The sequence below is a fragment of the Brassica napus genome, chromosome C3 (assembly GCF_020379485.1).
Source record: "Brassica napus cultivar Da-Ae chromosome C3, Da-Ae, whole genome shotgun sequence".
Classification (NCBI taxonomy): Eukaryota; Viridiplantae; Streptophyta; class Magnoliopsida; order Brassicales; family Brassicaceae; genus Brassica; species Brassica napus.
The window spans coordinates 65,085,445-65,106,056 of NC_063446.1; the positions used below are offsets into that span (position 1 = coordinate 65,085,445).

Genomic DNA, 20,612 nt, shown 5'->3' on the forward strand with positions numbered 1-20,612 from the left:
AAATGTAATGAATCTTTGTTCCAATAACACCATAATTTAATAGAATTAACAAATCAGAAAATACTCAACTTTTTGAATAACAAAAGATTTATATGAAATTTTAAAATCACCAAAGCAATAACACAAGACTTTTTAGGAATCTAAGAATCATGTTACCAATAACAATAGAATCTTTAAATTCTTCAACTCCTTCAAAATCCATCTCCCACTAACCACCCCCCCCCCCCCCCCCTAGCAATTCTCTAGCAATCCTAACAGTAAAAGGAAATTTTCCAGCAAGTAGAAAAAGAAATTTCAGGAAAAAAAGAAATTTTCTACTTCTAACAAAAAGGAAATTCACAATTCTGGACAGATTATGGTTTTAATCAAAACTAGTAATTTTCCTAATCAGTTCATTCGATATTTAAACAATTACTCACAATATGGAAACTTGTTTATCAATCGATTTATGCAAAAAAGGAAAATTAGGGTTTTCAGCAATTTAACAATTTTAAGATCAAATTCGATTCTAAACAGTTCTATTTACTCAAACAATCATCAAAGATAATTCAAGGTTTTAATCTAGCAACCTAAACCTCAGACACATCAAAATCAATCAATCAAAACAGTCGGATCAATTTAGTTTTTTGATATTTCAGATTTTCAAAACATCATAAAGGAAACAGATCATATAATTTAGATTTAGGGTTTCAATGCCCTTACTGATCAATCAATGTTCTAGCAACCCTAACAGCCATTGATCTATCAACTTAACAGGAAAATAATCTAACCAAAACTTAGTTCCATATGTTAGGGTTTCTATTATCCTAGATTAGGGTTCTTCAAATTTTAATGGTTCAGATCTTTATCAATCAACCAAATTCAGTGTAGGTTCTTTTAAGTTTCGATTTTTACCTTTAGAAACTTATGGAGTGTAGATTTGGACCACCAAAGAGAGAAGGAGGCCGCGAGCTGATCGTTCTTCGAGTCGGGTCACGGACGGGCTACTTGCTTGGTCGGATCACGAACAGGGAAGAAGGAGAACGTCTGGTTTACTTGATCACGTCTAGAAAGAGCTAATGTAGCAGAGCGTGACGGCGCGTCAGTGATTGGATCGACAAGCGGTTTGCAGCGTCTGATTCGTCTCGGCGAGAGCTTCAATTTGATATATTGCTCGTCTGGGTCCTCACGGTTTGGGAGAACGATCTCTTTGAAGTTCTGCCGGAATTAGGGTTTTGTGATATTCGGCTGAGTTTAAGGAATTTCGTGGGGGCTTAGGGTTAGAGGCTATCGTGCTGATAACGTGTTATAAAAGAGATGTTGTGAAAGCTTATTATTACTCATGACCAGAGGTCTATATTTATACAAGTATTAGACCGTCTTATTTAGACCGTCATAAGAGAAAAGAAAATCCTATTCCTAATAGGAATAGGAAATAATACTTATCCTAAATACATATGGAAAAGGATAAACATCAAGTATAGATAAATGTAAACTCTCATTCGCCTAAGTCATTAACGAATGGGCCGGATGGATAGCTGATGGGCCGGACGGTTTGGGCCTGATATCGATCACCACTTGGTTTATAACGTTAAGCTTATTTATTTAACTACTATGGGCATGTCCGCGCTTCGCTCGGAATATTGTTTTATTGTTGTTAATTATTAATTTTCGGATGATATAGCTAGCTAATTATGTGATCGTCTTTATTTGCTAAGAACATTATTTGGTATTTTTATTATGTTATGTAGTAATAGGTGATATGCTAACATATTATGTGTTTGTTTTTTAATAGTGTGTTGGTGTGGGTATAATAGTACCTTATTAGTGGTGGAGTGAGTTTGTGATGTAATGCATATTGAATTTCAATAATTTTACATTTAGGCATTTGTTGAATTTAAGGCTAATAGTTTCAGGGTAAAAATTAATATTTTTTCTAATTATTTGAACATTACTTTTTAAAGATGTTTTGTGTTCTCTCCCTATATTTTTACATTGAGCCGTCACCATCTATGCATTTCGTTTACCTTTCCGTTATGTTGTGATTCTCGCCATCACCGAAAAAGACTCACATATGTGCTCTTGTTTTTCCTCACCTTTTTATCCTCTTTTTCCTTAGATTTCGGCTCATGTTAGGAACTGAATCTCTTTGGGTTGGGTCAGAGTTTAGTCGTCTTTGAAGTTGTTTTCCTCGTCGTTGGCTTACCATCGATAGTCCCTTCTCGTCTTAGTTTTCAAGATGTGGTTTTTGGTGATCTGACTTCTATAGCTCGAGGATGGCTCCGCGATTGAATGATTTCGTTTTGTCTACCCTTCCATCTATGTTCCCTCATCTCGTTGCAACTTTCATGGCTGCTTGCGTCTCTGTAACTCTCCCTTTCGCCATGTTTGCCACTTCAGATTTGGATTGTGTTCTCCTCCGAATATGCTTTGTAGATTTGGAAGATTGTTTCTGGTCTCAAGTCTGGGCTCTGGTTTCTCGGGGGTTGGCTTCCGTTCTCCCTCACTCAGGTTGTTCTCTTCTTCCCTTGCTTCCCTTAGTATAAGTGTGTGGTATTAGTCTCTTGGAGCTTTGGTCTCTTCTATCCAGAGTTTTGTGGTTCTTCACTTGCATAGACGTCTTGTTTGTGCTTGTTTAGTTTGTGAGGTGATTTTTACCTCTTAGCTGGTGGTTGTCCTTATCATTCGTTATGTATATCTCTTCCTGCTTCGTGGTGATTTTAGCCTTCTATTGATTATTTTTCCTCTAACCCGCTTTCTTGGTTCTTTGCATTGGTCTTTGATCACGTTCCTTTGTGTTCAAGCGATTGCTTTATCTCAAGATTATCTTTCTACATTTTTCTGACTTTTGATTGTTCTAGCCAAGACACTCAATGATAAAATAGATTATCAAACTTCAAATGATGATAGTTAGTGTGAGAAGGATTAGATAGTGCATAATTAGAAAATAATGAACCAAATTGCAATAGTCTAAAAGAAGAAGGATCTAAAATGTAAAAAGACAAAAAAAAGAGGACACATGTCAACAAACCTCCCTTCCACATGTCATAAGAAGAGAGAAAAGTCTACTTTATATATATAGATTTTTCTGACTTTTGATTGTTCTGGCCAAGACACTCAATGATAAAGTGGGGTAAGTTAATTTTCGTCCTTGATCGCCTTTGAGCTTTGGACCTTTATTGAGTTAGTGTTACTTGGTATTTTTTTTCTCTATGATTATGGAGGTTTTATGTTTAGATTATGTGTTTTGCTTTAGTTTGGTTAATATTAAGATAAATATATAGTTGTAAATGAAATAATATAAAATAGTAAAAATAATAAAATAGCGAAAGTTTATGTTATGTTTAGCAGTGAATAAATTAAATATTAAAATACATTTATATTTTTTTACTTATTTCTTTATTCGTTTTGCAATTTTTTGAATAATAAAATAGATTATCAAATTTCAAATGATGATAGTTAGTGTGAGAAGGATTAGATAGTACATAATTAGAAAATAATGAACCAAATTGCAATAGTCTAAAAGAAGAAGGATCTAAAATGTAAAAAGACAAAAAAAGAGGACATATGTCAACAAATCTCCTTCCATATGTCATATAAGAAGAGAGAAAAGTCTACTTTATATATATAGATAGATCTTTTTCCAACAATAGCTATACTATCATATTGTCACTCCGAACCCGAAAGCGAATTCATTGAAAAGAAATCAACATAAACCATAGTAGAATACTGGGTTCGGGCATCACATGGAAGCTTGTCAGTCATTATGTATGAGTTTGCGTAATTATAGTTATTGTAGATACTGTTTGAAAGCAGAAAAAGAGATCAAGACACTAGTTATGCTTAACAAAACAGAACCCAACAAAGGTCACACCGAGCTTCAGAGAATGGGGATAGGTCTCGTGATCACGGTAATGGCGATGATATCAGCAGGAATAGTGGAGATATACAGACTGAAACACAAGGAGTCGGTTTCAAACTCGAGCTCATTGAGCATTTTCTGGCAAGTACCTCAGTACATGATGATAGGTGCATCAGAAGTGTTCATGTACGTTGGTCAGCTTGAGTTCTTCAACAGCCACGCTCCAACAGGGTTAAAGAGCTTTGCAAGCGCGCTGTGTATGGCTTCAATATCGCTAGGGAACTATGTAAGTAGTCTGCTGGTGTCCATCGTCATGAAGATCTCTACAAGAGAAGATTTTCCTGGTTGGATCCCTGGGAATCTCAGCAAAGGGCACTTGGACAGATTCTACTTCCTTTTAGCTGGTCTAATCGCAGCTGATTTTGTGGTTTACCTGGTTTGCGCGAAATGGTATAAGTATATCAAGTCTGAAGCAAGTTTCTCTGAGTCCATGGTTGGTGAGGAAGTATGAGTCAGTCGCAAAAAAAAAGTTTTGGGTCTTATGCTGTGAAGTTCTGGACAGTAAATGTCCAAAGCTGAGCTTGTTCTGTCAAATAAACTGGTCTTGTGCTATTCTTTTGGGCTATTTGTGTGCAAAGTTTTGTTAATGATTCTAAGTAAAGACAGTTGATGATTCCACTAACAGTTATTGTAACTTTTTCTCATAAAACATTGAATCAGGGAAGCTCAAACAGTTGATAATAGCAAGTATAAATTACATTTATAAAATAAACATAAACTGTTGTAAAACTGCAGAAAAAGCTTTAAGGGAAACTATTAAACTAGCATTACTGACTTCTAACTTACAGCCTGAGAAGAAAGCCAAAACGTGCATGCTTTAGGTCTTGTCTGTGTAGTACTACTCGGTGTCCCTCCAGCTGTTGCTTCGACTCAGCGTCTCTGATAAATTATACAAAAATCTTGATTTGTCACACATGTTACAATACAAGAGACGAGAGCAAAACCTCTCTTCTCTCTCTCTATCCCTGTGTCTGGTTCATCGTTTTGGTGAAGGGAACTTGTCAAAGAATTTGTCGGGGTAGCTGGTGGCGCTTTAGCAATAGAGAATGTGCTTTGTTCATGACGTGATTTTGGTTAAGAATATCTTCCTGAAGATGGCATCCGTTGCATCGACGACCGTTGAAAGTCTGGCTTTAGACGCTTGTTTGACATCCCAGCGAACGATCTTGGAGATCCTTGTCGCTTATGCAAAGGAAGCATTGATCTAGAAGGAACTGCCATCGCTGTTTCATCTCTGGCAAATGGCAGATTATCAAACGTATTTGCATTTCCTCCCATAATCATATTGCCATTAGCCAAGGGGCTAGCAATAGCATCCCTGTGGCTTGGCCCTGCGTCGCCATTTGCAACAGACAAATATATATCTGCAGAACAAATGTGAAATGAATCAGCCTATTAACATCCACTCAGAGATCACAAGTCCCAACAACATCTCAACAAGTCTCTCAGCAGACAAAGTTTAAAACGCGAAAGAACGTCTTACCAGCTAAGTTCTGGAGAGAAAGTTCAGCAGCCTTTTGCAGGGCTTCTCGTCTCGATTTACCAATCCCTTCTCCGACTTTTTTACCAGAGAACCAAGCCTGCAAAAGAAAAGCATACATAGATTACATGAACCATTTGACATAATCAACAAAACTAACTCATCTAAGGGAAGAGAGGATCTCAAAAGATTACTCGGAGCTATTAAGTACCTCAACAGAGAACCGCAAATCTGTACTAGCAACCAACCCCGGTCTGTAGTCCACCTACAAATGTCATGGAATATATTATACATATAAATCAAGTCACGAATTGAATTTAATGTGTAATAAAGTAACATGATGATAATGATCCACACACCTTAGTTCCACATTTAATAGCAATCTCATGTAGAGCTTCAGCTGGATTCTCTGTTGCTGAGACACTTCGTCCAATATCACTGATCCTAGAAGAAGATTGATTCCAAGATGCCTCTTCCCCTATAGAGTTCATCCCAAGTCAGTAATTTATCTTCGGAACCAGATGATACAAAGAAGAATGGCTTACCATAGAAAGGATGGGAGCCTGGTAGATTGTTGTTTGGACGTAACTGCAAATAATATGTCAGTGAGTACTAAACACCAACAAAAGTGACGACTAAAACCATTGGTAGAATAAGATTAGTTGTACCTCCTTTGGTAGCCTACGATTCTCATGAGGCATCCTGTCAGATTGATGGCGTGGCCTTTCAGAATCCACTGGATATTCTTTGGAGACTGTACGATGAAGAGGAGCTGGATCCATCTCCTCAACAGGAAACCAACCATTTCTTGGCTGCGCCTGTGGAGGTGGAGCTTGAACTGGAGGTCTCTGAGGAAACGGAGGTTCACTTGGAGCAGCATCTCTACTATCTTGTCCATGCTGCAATATGAGGAGCCTCCTCCTAGTATCTGGATCTAACTCTGATTCAGGCACCTCGCCTTCCTCTCTAGCAGGAGAACTCTGCAAGCTTGGTTCTGAAGGAACCAAGAGTTTAGCTATTGATATAGGTTGTTGAAACTGGATACTTGGAAAGGCCATCGCTGATGGTTGTGGTGCTTGTTGCACGACTGGTACTGGAGCAGAAACAGAAGCCATGGGGTACTGAATGGGAGCAGCTATCCTTGGATCTATATTTGCCGCCGGAAGGACAACTGAAATTGCCTCCTGAATAAAAAGGAAAGATGTATTTAACGCTCATCATTGAACAGAACAAGAAGAGATGTTTACTGCAGATAGTAAGAATGTAATTACCTTCAGTCTTCTCTCAACTTCAGCCATCCCGTCCAAGGAAAGTGGATCTTTGTTCTCATTCAAACCAGACGTTTCGTCCTATATTGAAAAGAGAATGAGCTACTGGGAGGCAGTTTAGAGAGTGTAGCATAGAAAGCCGGGAAGAAAATAAAAAATAATTGTCTTCGTGATCATTAACAAGAACCACGACTAACCTCCGGTACTAAGTAATGGCTGACATCAGGCGGAGATGGAATATCCTCAACATCATTCTCATAAGATATTTCAGAAATCCTTTGTAGCAGACTATCATCAAAATCCCTGTTACCAAGTTCAAACACTCTTTCACCATCAGAATGTACCAAGGAAGCCCCCGATCTAGTAGAAATGTCATGGAAACAAATATCTATTATCAAAAATGTACGTCTTACCTGAAAAATCCACCTCTGACACGGCAAGCAACATTTCGGGTAACACACAGTACCGGTGTAGCAGCAGCCTACAGAAAAGGAAATGAACTATATATTCATTTAAAAGATTCAAGACTCTGACTTCTGATTCAAATTGGGCTCAAACCAAGCCCCACAACGACCCAGATTCACATGCTTCTGCAATTTTCATATCCGATTACTCTACCAAAGTAACCAAACTATACTTACTTCAGCTTGAGGAGAATAGTAGGGAACAAATGCAGGAACCACGTACACCCTTGGCTGATCCTTGTCTTCCCAAACTTTCAGTCGATCATCAATTACCATTGCCATCTTAGGATGGCAGGTTGCATCAGGAAACACGTTGACCAATGATTTTTTAAAACCTGTTGTGGTTAATTACAAGCTTGTAAGAAGTACTGCCATGATCAATAATAAGGAGGAATGAGTTAGTAGAAAAATATTGTACCAGATTTTACACAAACAATGCGAGCCAGCAGGTCACTTGCGTTTATCAAATTCCCTTCTGGATCGAGGAGCCTCCACATCTCTAAGGCGTAGTCTCTCTCAGCCATTGTGCAAACGTATACTTCAAAACGCTTGCGCCCTTTTGCTGTCAAATAGCTTCGAAGTTCATCCCACGAAGGCCTCATCCTCACAAGAACACTTGTATCACGAATCTGTGCGTAAAGATTGGAACTGAGTCTCAAGAAAGGACACACAGACAAGGCCAATATGCTAACTTCAATATTTGCATACCATGGGATTAATGCGAGTCAGGATGATATTCTTCTCTGGCAACCTTATCAATGGACGGACAAGAGGCTGATGGTTCTCAGACAAGGCAGGAACAAGTTCTGATTGCACTTTAACCACCTCCCCATTATCAATAACCTGGTCACTTTCAATATATTGCTTCAACAGATTCCTGTCATCTTGATAACGCTTCATCTCAGCCACCATAGCGGCAATGCGTTGGGGGTCTCCCTCGTTGTTTATTCTCCGCTGCAACCCGTCAATCTTATCCTCAAACGTGCGCGTGGTATTGGCCACCACAAGGGTTTCATCAAGATCAAAGACAATACCTAGACATCTGAGATTCAGCATGACAAGACATGAATCATAAATCCCAGGAGCTACTGTAAATGCCCAGAAGCAAGGACGGTCGTTGTTGATGTTTTCAGCGTACATGGCTACCAAATGGAGCTCTTCCTCACCTAGAGACATTACTGCCGTCTGCAAGAACCAACAATCATAGATATGAGGAAAACATTACTCATATGAAATCTCATTCATATGGAAACAAGTCAAGCTATGTCTTCATATGCTAGTAAACATACATAGACATTAAACAACACAAGACCTGAAGCTAAATGATGACCCAACATCCCAGCTTTCATAAGTTCAGTTCAGAGTGAGGTTTAGATGTTCCATAAAGTAATAGTATTACCTTGTTGCCCCTAAGGCAGGACGAGTAGAGGAGACTGAGCTGCTCCTGAGCAGGAGAAGGTGAAGCTTCCAATTTGAAACAAAGGCCACAAGATGAAACAGTAGCAAGCACTGCAAGAGGAGGGCATCTCTCGCTAGGTTGAGAAAAACGGCTGATTCTGATTCCCATCTTCACTTTCTCCATCACTCTCCTCTGCTTCATCACATGGTCTTCTTGATGTGATTCCCTTGGAGGGCAAATCTCCATTTCCCCAACTCTTCCATCTTCAAGATACACTTGGACTCTATTACTGCTATACATAACTTTGCCTTGTCCTTGCAGATCAACGGATATATATGTTGTCAAAAGTCAAATTCGTTTCATAAAAAAATCTTTACTTTTTTTTTTTGGTCGTTGTGTCTCTATTGCTTGATTGATATGGTGAATTAGATCCGAGTTGTTCTTAGCAGGAATCAAGAAAAGGAAACGTTTTGATAAATGGGTAGATGAAAAGAATGAATCTTTACTGTTTTTTCGATTTAAGAATTTTGTCAGATCTGTAATTACCAATGATGATGAATCAACAAAATAAAAAAGAAAAGCCTAATTCTTCATCTTCTCCGATGAATGATGGATGAATGAATCTTTAGTTTTTTTTTGTTGAATTGGGCGAAGATAATTTCTTTTTAGTTCTAAAACTAGAAGCGGCCAATATCGCTGCGAGAGGAGAAACCCTAGATCTAGAGAGATTACCAGAGTGTTTTAGATTGTGAATACAAATTAGCTAATCCTTCATCGGGGTTTTAAAGGAAACACCAAAGGTCCCCTTCCCTTAAAACCATTTGTTTTTAATTTATTTATTTAATATATTACTATTTTTAATAACAGACAATGCCTGAAATAGTTTTCTGTCTCAAACTCAGATACGCCAAATTATTTATACTCGTTTTTGATACCATACCCGGTATTAAACTTCAGATTGTAAAATTAAGATACCAGCAGAAATTTATAGTATTTCACATCATTTATTTCATGAAAAGAATCGTTAATTTAAAAGAAGTTTGTGTTCTTCACATGTGCATTGCTGCTTTACGTTGTTAACGCATTAATAATAGTTTTCTTACTGCTTCACAAAATTGTTCTATTTTTACTACTTGCTCAAGCTTTCTACTTGGAACCATGTATTCGGATATTACTGAATGATAAAATTATGTTGCCAAAAATAAAACATTAATAGCTTTTCATAAAAGAAGGTTCGGACATAAAAAAACATGTACATTGTTTTTGTATAATACAGTATTTGTTTCTATATATAACAAAAAAAAGAAATTTAAATAGACGTTTTTTTAACAACGAACGGTTATTCTATTAAGTAGCCGTTACATATTGTATAACTAGCCGTTACATTCAGTTTTCTGTTATATAAATAGGCACTACATATTTATGGGATATATCTAGATTATTATTTATTTTACAAAATCTCATATATATATCAAAAGAGAAGAATTATAACATTTTAGCTATGACACGTGTCATCCCTTAACCATTTGTTTTTTATTTATTTATTTTTAATATATACTATTTTTAATAACTGATGATGCCTGAAATAGTTTTTGTCTCTAACTCCGATCCGCCAAATTATTTATACTCGTTTTTGATACCGTACCCGATGTTAAACTTCAGATTGTAAAATTAAGATACCAGCAGAAATTTATAGTATTTCACATAATTTATTTCATGAAAAGAATCGTTAATTTAAAATATGTTTGTGTTCTTCACATGTGCATTGCTGCTTTAGGTTGTTAACGCATTAATAATAGTTTTCTTACTGCTTCACAAAATTGTTCTATTTTTACTACTTGCTCAAGCTTTATACTTGGAACCATGTATTTGGATATTACTGAATAATAAAATTATGTTGCCAAAAATAAAACATTAATAGCTTTTCATAAAAGAAGGTTCAGGCATAAAAAACATGTACATTGTTTTGTATAATACAATATTTGTTTCTATATATAACAAAAAAAAGAAATTTAAATAGCCGTTTTTTAACAACGAACGGCTATTCTATTAAATAGCCGTTACATATTGTATAAATAGTCGTTACTTTCAGTTTTCTGTGATATAAATAGGCACTACATGTTTATGGGGTATATCTAGATTATTATTTATTTTACAAAATCTCATATATATATATATATTAAAAGAGAAGAATTACAACATTTTAACTATGACACGTGTCATCAGTAGAATGATTCTTAAAGTCTCAAAAGAAATATTCTGGTCCACTAAACATATATTATATACTTCTCATTAAACTAACCATAACATTAATTAACAATCTACCATTATTATTTATTTTACAAAATCCCATATATATTAAAAAGAAATATTACAACATTTTAACTATGACACGTGTCATCAATAGAATGTTTCTTAAAGTCTCTAGAAAAATATGTTGGTCAACTAAACATATAATATACTTCTCACTAAACTAACCATGAAATTAATTAACAATCTACAATTATTATTTTTCTTTCTTTTTTTAAATAAAAGCTATGAAATTACCAAAAGTGAATAAAATATTCATTTCACAAGTAATGCTTTTAATAATGAAGATTTGATAACAGCTTACATATCATCCATTATTTTTAATGGTATATTATTAAAATAAATTAAACAATCATATTAACCATATAATAAAATTTTAGATTTTTTCGTATATGTTATATTTTGAATTTTTAAAAACGACTATAAATTATGAAAAATGTTAAAAGTATCACAATGAAAATTTTATGATCTATAGTTTAAATTTTTTGTTATAATAAAATAGAAATGATCAAAAACTCATATGAGTAAAAATAACATTTAATATATATTCAGATTAATATATATATCTCCTATATATTAAAAGAGAAGCATTACAACATTTTATCTATGACACGTGTCATCATTAGAATACTTCTGAAAATCTCTAGAGAAATATGTTGGTCTACTAAATCTCTAGACACGTGTCATCACTAGAATGCTTCTTAAAATTTCACGAAAAGAATAATTTATTTTAAAAGATGTTTGTGTTCTTCACTTATCCACTGCTCTTTTGGGTTGTTAACACATTAATAGCTTATTTGACCAACAAAAACACATTTATAGCTTTTTTTACTGCTTCACAAAATTGGTGTATTTTTCCTAATTGTCCAGGCTTTCTACTAGGAACCATGTATTTGGATATTACTGAATAAAAAAAATTATGTTGACAATAAAAGATTAATAGTTTTCATAAAACTGTTCATGCATAGAAAACATTTACATGGTTTTGTATATTACATTATTTGTTTCTATATATAACAAAAAAGATTTTAAATAGCCGTTACATATTTGTATAAATATCTGTTACTTGTATAAATAGCCGTTAATCAATATTTTATTATATAAAGAAAAGTTTTTTTCTCATGTGAAGTTGTCACGTCATCAATTTGGATGCTCACAGCGCGGCACCCCAATTTGTAAAAACCCACCGTTTCTTTTAATTTAGTAACCAATTGACGTGGGCTTCGTTATGAAGTTTGGACCTTATGTTTGGATGAAATATACAGTCGGCTAGCCCGATAGGAGTTAACCATAATTCTCTCTTTACGCATCGCAGAAAAGGCTATTCCTCATCTCCTCTCTTTGTTCGATCCCATCCTCTGAACTTCTTCATCAACAACCGAACCGCTTCCAGTGAATCGCTTTAAATCCCTTCTTAAATTCATCAACCACGATGTAGCCTTGAATGCGAGCTTTCTTCTTTGAGTCAGTATAAAAAGGTTAGTCTTCCTCCTCTCAAAACCATCTTCTCAATTCCTTATAACAATGGAAACTTCTTTAGTATAAGGGATAACTCGTATGTATTACTTGCCGATCGTTCTTTTTCCACTGTGGAAGTGTGTCTGTTCAGATTTTGGGAAGAAGAAACCTGAAACTCTGTAGCAAGATGTTGGGTGTATACATGCTCCTCCTCGAAGCTAAGGTTATTTCGTTCTTCAAGCCATAATCATCGTAGTTTTGTAACATATGATGGCTTATAAACTTCAGATTATCAAACTTATACTGACACATATTGAATAATAAACTCTCCACTTCATTTTGATTTGTGTTTATCAAAAATTTGATTTTTGTATTTCTCTTTCCTCTCTGCAAGATCTTTTATGAATAGTACTACGGATTGTTATCGATCGTGACTGTCTTGTTTAACACAAACCACATGGAGAAAATGGGTTTTTCTCTTTTAAGATTGATAAGTAGAAGCTTGATCAAGAGAAATCATAGTTTTTTTTTCTGTTATGAAAATTGGTTTATTAAATCATCTTTGTTTTAACAGGACAATGGAAGTTTGATCATGATTACTAAAACTTCTTTAAAGTCTACTCCATCAATGATTGGCTCTTTTACTTAAAGAGTTTGACTCGGTCTCTCATATTTTGTCTCTGCTTTCCAATAAACTTTCCAATAAACAAAACACTGCTCTTCAGGAATTTTTGAGCATCCATTAATATGATCTGAGATCAGGATTGTTCATTCTTCCATGATTGATGATACATTGCGTTCTGTAAATTCAGGGAGGACCTAGGCAATTAGCTATGCCACCCACATTATCTGAGATACTCTACTCAAAATCAAAGAAGAAGAACAAGAAGAAGACGAAAAGAGTGAAGTGAAGAAGAGGAAACACGAGTCTGATGCAGAGTTTAAAGAAGTTTCGTCATATGGAGATATGAAGAGACTAAAAGAGAGTAAAATCATGAACATGGCTACAAACGTGAACTATCATTCTTAAAAGTCTCTGTTTTTTTTCTTTCCTTTTTCTATATACAAAGATTCAATTTTCAATTTTTCTAGATTACGATATCAATGGCTGTGGAAGCGTATTTGCTTGCAAGATAGCTCAAATCCACACACAAAAAACGACATGATTTTCATCCAAGAGCGTTGTAGATTGCTTGGGTCGGAGAAAAGAAATCAACGACTCAAATATGAATATCGAAAAAGTCTTTGAAACTCAGGCTACGGCAGTAAGGACATGTCATCACCTGGTTATGTGTTTTGGAGGGATAAAGAGAGGTAATGAAAAATGTGACTGTAGAAGGCTCTCATGTCTTTTGTCTTCGTCTTGAAAGTTGGTGGAGCTATTATTCACTGTCAAGATATTTTGTCATGCAAAGGAATTATATGAATCAGAAAATTTAGTGGAGTTCAATATAAGGTTGATTATTGTGATGCATCTACATTGATGATATGATCTACAAAGTATAGATAAGACTGGTGATTTAGATAGAGACTTATCAATCAACTACAAAAAGATCACCGGAAAATGTTAATTTCTTTTAAGAGCACCATAAAGAATATATAATGATAATGTCTCGAGAAGTCCATTGGTATACATACCACCATTAGACTTGATACACCTCCAACCTTAGATCTTTAAATTTGATACAAAAACTCACCAAGAAGTCCATGCATTAGGAAACAAATACCTCTTTAAGTTTAAAAATAACTCTGCTATAGAATTGGTTATTTATCAAAACTTAAACAGTCTCTTGGATAAATAGCGATAATGAACATCCGCAGAGCTCTCATGTAATTTTGGTTAGTCTAGGATCTAATATAATCCTCTATGCGTTAAATCACAAGAGTGGTAAGCAAAATGGATGTCCCAACACATATTCCGTCAAATCTATAGAATGGTTACCAGTCCAATGATGTCTAGGTTTTCAAAAGTGGATTACATGAACTTAAGATAATAATCATCCTAAAACACGAATGCAAAAATACAATGGAAAAATATTATGGGGAGACGACCAAAAAATTATTTACTTAGAAGAAAAGAGAAAAACAATAATTTCTAAAATAATTTTAAAATACATAGATAAAATTGTTGTAAAAAAATTATGAACCTTAATGGTATTTTTAGTTAAAAGTAAAATAAAAAATTATAATAATTTGTGTTATTAATTTATTTACTCTCCCCCTCTAGGGCGGGTTTACCCTAGTTAATAAATATGTGAGAGGTGTTGTATGAATGAAGAAACCATTAATCATGTTCTTTTTCTGTCTCCTCGTGCTTTTGCAACTTGGAAATGCTCTGGTCTTCTGCTACAGGACATTCAATCTGCTGAGTTGGAACAGAACATTGCCACCTTATTCACTCTTCTTAAAAGGCAAGATACTGTTACTCAAATCTGCAAACTTTCTTTATGGGTGATTTGGTATATTTGGAAATCCATAAACGAGGTTTTATTTGCTAAATTAAATGTCCATCCTATGGAAGATGCTCGACGTTCACTTGACGAAAATGATGAATAGAATAGTAATTTTGTATCAGCAAAATTAAATGCTCCACGTCTTGTCAGGTGGTCACAGTGGGAATCTCCGCCTGCAAGTTGATAAAAATGGAACTTTGATAGTAGTTACAGACAGAAAGAAAATACTGTTGGGATTGGATGGACTATACGAGATGAATGTGGAGTGTTTCTGAAATCAGGAATGATCAAACTAGTAAACGTATGAATGTGGAGTGTTTATGAAATCAGGAATGATCAAACTAGTAAACGTAATGTCTCCTTTACAAGCAGAGGCTCTTACGTTTCTTCATGTTCTGCAGCATGTTTGGATTAATGGATAGAGACAGAACTGGTTTGAAGGTGGATAGTTCAGAACTTGATCGAATCATCAACACTGTGGTATTAGAGAATATTCAATGAGGTAATATCTTATATGATATTTGCTGTTGGATGTCCTTGCTAACTAATTATTCGCTGGGAAGTGTTAATAGAAAACGGAATATGTCAGCGGATGTTCTTTCTAAGTGTATCACAAACGAGAAAAATAATGTTTTAATATTTCATACACCACCTGTATGGTTGGTAGATTATTTGTATTGGCCCTATACAATTTGATTATATTAATAAACTAGATGAGTGTCCGCGCTTCGTGCGGAATATTGTTTTATTGTTGTTAAAAGTATGATTTTTTGGATAATGTAATTAGATGATCACTTTTATTTGTTAAGAACGTTATTTGATATTTTTATTGTGTTATGTAGTAGTAATAGTGATATGTTAATATATTTTGTCTTTGTTTTTTCAATAATGTGTTGTTTCTGTATAGTAGTGAAGTGAACCTCTAATGTAAAAATATATTGAATTTCAATAACTTAAATTTGCATTTATGCATTTGTTGATTCTAAGATTAACAGTTTCAGCGTCGAAATTATCTTTTATTTTTTTAATATTTTTGAACATTATAACTTTCAAGATGTTTTATTTTTTCCCATATTTTGAAATTGAGTCTTTAACATCTATGTATTTTGTTTACCTTTCTGGTATGCAGTGTTTCTCATCATCACCGAAAGAGACTTACCTCATGCTCTTGTTCTTAATCGCCTTCTTCACCTTGAGATTTCTGGTATTTGTTGTAAATCGGGTTTAGGAGTTCCCAGTTGTGTGGTTGTTTCTAGCGTCGTTTTAGGCTGCTCCATTCAATATTGGATGCTCCTCTTCTTCCTTAGATTTTAGCTGATGTTATGAACTGCATCTCTTTGGGTTGGGTCAGAGTTTAGTCGTCTTTAAAGTTGTTTTCCTCGTCGTTGGCTTACCATTGATACTCTCTTCTCGTCTTGGTTTTCAAGATATGGTTTTTGGTGATTTGACTTCCATAGCTCGAGGACGGCTCCACGATTTGATGATTTCGTTTTGTCTACCCTTCCATTTATGTTCCCTCATCTCGTTGCAGCTTTCATCGCTGTTTGCGTCTCTGTGACTTTCTCTTTCGCCATGTTTGCCACTCCAGGTTTGGATAATGTTCTCCTCCGAGTATGCTCTGTAGATTTGGAAGATTGTTTCTGGTCTCAAGTCTGGGCTCATGTTTCTCGGGGGTTGGCTTCCGTTCTCCCTCACTCATGTTGTTCTCTTCTTCCTTTGCTCCCCTTAGTATAAGTGTGCAGTATTAGTCTCTTGGAGATTTGGTCTCTTCTATCCCGAGCTTTGTGGTTCTTCACCGGCATAGGCGTCTTGTTTGTGCTTGTTTAGTTTGTGAGGTGCTTCTTACCTCTTAGCTGGTGGTTGTACTTATCGTTCGTTATATATGTCTCTTCCTGCTTCGTGGTGATTTTGGCCTTCTGTTGATTATTCTTCCTCTAACCCGCTTTCTTGATTCTTTGCATTGGTCCTTGATCACGCTCATTTGTGTTTGAGGGATTGTTTTATCTCAAGATTATATTTCTACATTTTACCGACTTTTGATTGTTCTTGCCAAGACACTCTATGATAAAGTGGGGTAAGTTAGTTTTCGTTCTTGATCGCCCTTGAGTTCTGGACCTTTATTGAGTTAGTATTACTTTGACATTTTTTTCTCTATGATTATGGAAGTTTTATGTTTAGATTATGTGTTATATTAAGATAAATATATAGTTGTAACTGAAATAATAGAAAATAGTAAAAAATAATAAAATCGCGAAAGTTTATGCAATTTCTAGCTGTGAATAAATTAAATATTTAAAATACATTTATTTTTTTTTACTTATTTCTTTATTTGTTTTGCAATTTTTTGAACAATAAAATAGATTAAAATAGATTATCAAACTTCAAATGATGATGATTAGTGTGAGAATGATTATATAGTGTATAATTAGAAAATAGTGAACCAAATTGCAATAATCTAAAAGAAGAAGGATCTAAAATGCAAAAAAAAAGACAAAAAGTGGACACATGTCAACAAACTCTCATTCCACATGTCATAATAAGAGAGAAAAGTCTACTCACATGTCATAAGAAGAGAGAAAAGTCTACTTTATATATATAGATACAAGTTGAGAAAACAATAACCGTTACGTTCCGATTTTCTGTTATATAAATAGGCACTATATATTAATGGGGTATATCTAGATTATTATTTATTTTACAAAATTCAGTAATATTGTATCAAATTTTCAGATAAATGAAAGCGAACATGTACACAGAAAAAAACCATATGATAAACATCATTGGCGACACTAGATCCGAATGTTTAAACTAGATTTTCAATAATAACAAAACTTAAGTCATTTGTATTATTATCTTAATATATAAAGACCACAAAATGAAAACTTTGAAACATCTCGTAATCGTTCAGTAATCAAAATGGAATCTTTTCTGAACGAAAGTAAAATCATACATACAATAAATAAAAGAAAAATAAGAGCTTCATTTAGCCTATCCACGCGAGCTAAAAAAATCAACCAATTAACTTTAAGATTTTTGCCACATCAGCTCAATCGAATTCTCTTCTTCCTTGTGAATCGATAGAAGTCTTTTGACTTCACTGAAACCGCTTTCACCTTTCTCTATGTCTATGTTTGTCTCCCTTTTCAGTTATGCTCACGATCTATTTAAATGAGTTATCAAAATTAATCAAGCATCAAAGCATCTGAACCCAAAACTACGACAAAGGTTCACCGGGATACCGCTACAAGTGGACGGCAATGACGGACGATAGAGAAGAAGGGACAACAATCGTTGAGATATGTAAGAGACCCTCTTATAAACTTAACAAGTATAAATATCTTTATCATTTTTTTGTCTCTTATTCCTTTCCTTTCTTACGGCATTACCAAATCATGTCATGTCTTGCTATCGTTTACCTAAGGCAACTGCAAAAAAACTGACAAGCGCGGTTGTATAATTCTGGTGGAGTCCAGGGGGAAGCACAAGAGGCATGCACTGGAAATCATGGGATAAAGTGTGTATAAATAAGGAGGATGGAGGTTTAGGCTTTAAAGATATCACTGATTTCAATACAGCGATGCTTGGTAAACAGTTATGGCGCCTAATAGAGAGGCCAAATACTTTATTTGCTCGAGTTTTCAAAGGTCGGTATTACAGGAACACCTCACCCCTGGAACCGATTCGTTCATATTCTCCGTCATATGGCTGGCGGAGTATTATTTCTGCTAGATCTCTGGTTAGCAAAGGACTAATTAAACGGGTGGGATCAGGATCATCTATATCTGTATGGAATGACCCATGGCTCCCAACCACTCGCCCGAGACCATCAAATAAAAATCAACACAATTTATACCCAGACCTTACAGTGGATTCTCTTATTGATTCTACTTCGCGAACCTGGAACTCCCAGGCACTCCGACCTTTGATGGATCCCCATGATGTGAAAATCATAGAAAGCATACCACTGAGTAGAACCCAGATGGTAGACAGGGATGGCTGGCATTTCACAAATAATGGGAGGTATACGGTTAAATCAGGATATCAGATAGAACGGGTCTACCCAGATAGGGAAAGATCACCTTTAGTGTTTGGACCTACAGTTGATGCATTGAAGGCGTTCTGCTGGAAAATACGGTTCCCCCATAAGATGAAACATTTTCTATGGTAATTAGTGACAGGGTGTATAGCAGTAAAGAAGAATCTGAAAGCGCGAGGAATACAAGGGGATATATGTTGTGCACGATGTGGAGCGGGAGAGGAATCGATCAACCATGTGTTTTTTGAGTGTCCTCCAGCAATTCAGGTGTGGGCTCTTTCCAAGGTACCTTCAAACCCAACTATTTTCCCCACAAGCTCCCTCTTCACAAATGTGGATCATCTCTTTTGGCGAGTCATCCCGCAGAAGGAGGATCATCAATTCGCGTGGATACTATGGTATATTTGGAAAGGAAGGAATAGTAAAGCTTTTAGTAATTTGGATATGGATCCTCGAGATACGCTCAAATTGGCAGAAACAGAATCAACACTCTGGGCTGAGGCACATGTACCCAAGGAAAACAGGAGAGTCTTACCGATCGAGCCTACAACCCTTCCTTCGATCCCAGGAAGATGGTGCTTCACAGATGGCTCTTGGAAGGAGAATGATGTTTTCTCAGGACAAGGTTGGCTTAGTACTTTAGAAGGTTTTGCTAGTTTGTTGGGGGCGAGGAATGTACGGCCTTGTCTAACTCCTCTGCATGCGGAGATGTGGAAGCTTTATTATGGGCAATGGAATGCATGAAAAATTTACGTCAATTTCATGTTACGTTTGCAACGGATTGTTCTCAATTGGTAAAGATGGTTTCAGAACCAGAAGAATGGCCAGCATTTGCAAATTATTTGGAAGATATCAAGAACCTGAGAGAGAGTTTCATTAGATCAGAGATCATCTATGTACCAAGGACGCAAAATTCAATGGCGGATAGCCTAGCACGCAGTGTCAGAAAACAACTGTCTTTCGTCGTTCACATGGATCAGGATCTCCCGGTGTGGTTCAGAGAGTCAGTATGAGTCTGTTTTTTATGACAAAAAAAAATTTCATCTCCTTTCTACGTTTTTCATTTGGATTTGGCAGTAAAAAAACTATTTTTGTGAGAGAATACTCCTAGAAGGGAGAAAAAAATTAGAGGAATAAATCATCTTCAGATGCTCGAACCAGTGATCATGCATGAATCGACCATCCTTGCTTCCGCCTTCCGGTAAGGTCACTCACATCTAGGTTTGTAGAGACAGATGGTAAAACCTATGATCGGGTCAGGCGGACTCAGGCCCATTCCCATCCATCCCACTGATTTCTTCGTAAAGGGCTTCATCGTTGTTCTTGGATTAAAGCTAAGTGTGCGAAGTTCGCTCTCTTGGCCGTATAGGTGTGGAAGAAGCGAAGCGGCGTGGCAGAGAAACAGACGACCTCGACGACACTGGATTTCAGATCTCGATTTCTCTTGCAAAGATCCCGTTCGTGGACGACGGAGGAGATGAGATGTCGACGGTTTCTAGGGTTTATGCGGAACGAGGCTTGACGAAGCTCCGGTTTGTGTCGGGCTGGGTTTGGAGGGTACAAAGTGGTTTCAAGCGGACCAGCTGTAAACGTTTGTCCTGGCGTCTTAGGAGCTCCGGTGGTGTCGTCGGATGACTTCTTCGGGTCGCGCCCCCGACATCCTAAGGAGTGACCGCTGGAGTGGTGTTGATTGAAAGGAGATGTCAACTCAACCGCCCTTGATGGCGAGAGGTAAAGATTCAAGTCAAAGTGGCGGGGTTCTAGAGGACGGCTCTCTGGCGTTTAGATCTAGGGTTTTCTGCCTAACCGTTTTAATCTGGTGTAGTTCTAGATTATTTTTGTT

The 20,612-nt window shown here is 36.0% G+C and overlaps 2 protein-coding genes across 2 annotated transcripts; one reads left to right on the forward strand and one right to left on the reverse strand.

Annotated features, from left to right (window-relative positions):
- The first annotated feature begins 228 nt into the window (after nucleotides 1-228).
- Nucleotides 229-4,389, forward strand: LOC125583876 (protein NRT1/ PTR FAMILY 7.2-like). Its single transcript, XM_048751415.1, has one exon. The coding sequence runs from the start codon at nucleotides 3,726-3,728 to the stop codon at nucleotides 4,350-4,352; it is 627 nt and encodes a 208-aa protein (XP_048607372.1). The 5' UTR covers nucleotides 229-3,725; the 3' UTR covers nucleotides 4,353-4,389.
- Nucleotides 4,390-4,511: 122 nt separating this feature from the next.
- LOC125575187 (RNA polymerase II C-terminal domain phosphatase-like 1) lies at nucleotides 4,512-9,289 on the reverse strand. Its single transcript, XM_048751414.1, has 14 exons — nucleotides 9,059-9,289; nucleotides 8,513-8,826; nucleotides 7,822-8,298; nucleotides 7,532-7,742; nucleotides 7,291-7,448; nucleotides 7,063-7,130; nucleotides 6,847-6,952; nucleotides 6,653-6,730; nucleotides 6,050-6,565; nucleotides 5,927-5,969; nucleotides 5,741-5,859; nucleotides 5,593-5,646; nucleotides 5,385-5,481; nucleotides 4,512-5,265 (listed from the first exon to the last, which is right to left on the reverse strand). Exons 2-14 carry the CDS (start codon nucleotides 8,810-8,812, stop codon nucleotides 4,976-4,978), a joined length of 2,517 nt encoding a protein of 838 aa, XP_048607371.1. The 5' UTR covers nucleotides 8,813-8,826; nucleotides 9,059-9,289; the 3' UTR covers nucleotides 4,512-4,975.
- Nucleotides 9,290-20,612: the final 11,323 nt, after the last annotated feature.

Excerpts from the sequence above, each read along its gene's own strand:
- LOC125575187 (XM_048751414.1), bottom strand. The coding sequence starts at position 8,812 with ATGTATAGCAGTAATAGAGTCCAAGTGTATCTTGAAGATGGAAGAGTT. Across the intron at positions 7,743-7,821 it reads TGACTCGCATTAATCCCATG|ATTCGTGATACAAGTGTTCT; the intron begins GTATGCAAATAT and ends CTTTACGCACAG. Across the intron at positions 7,131-7,290 it reads ACTATTCTCCTCAAGCTGAA|GCTGCTGCTACACCGGTACT; the intron begins GTAAGTATAGTT and ends CCTTTTCTGTAG.
- LOC125583876 (XM_048751415.1), top strand. The coding sequence starts at position 3,726 with ATGGAAGCTTGTCAGTCATTATGTATGAGTTTGCGTAATTATAGTTAT.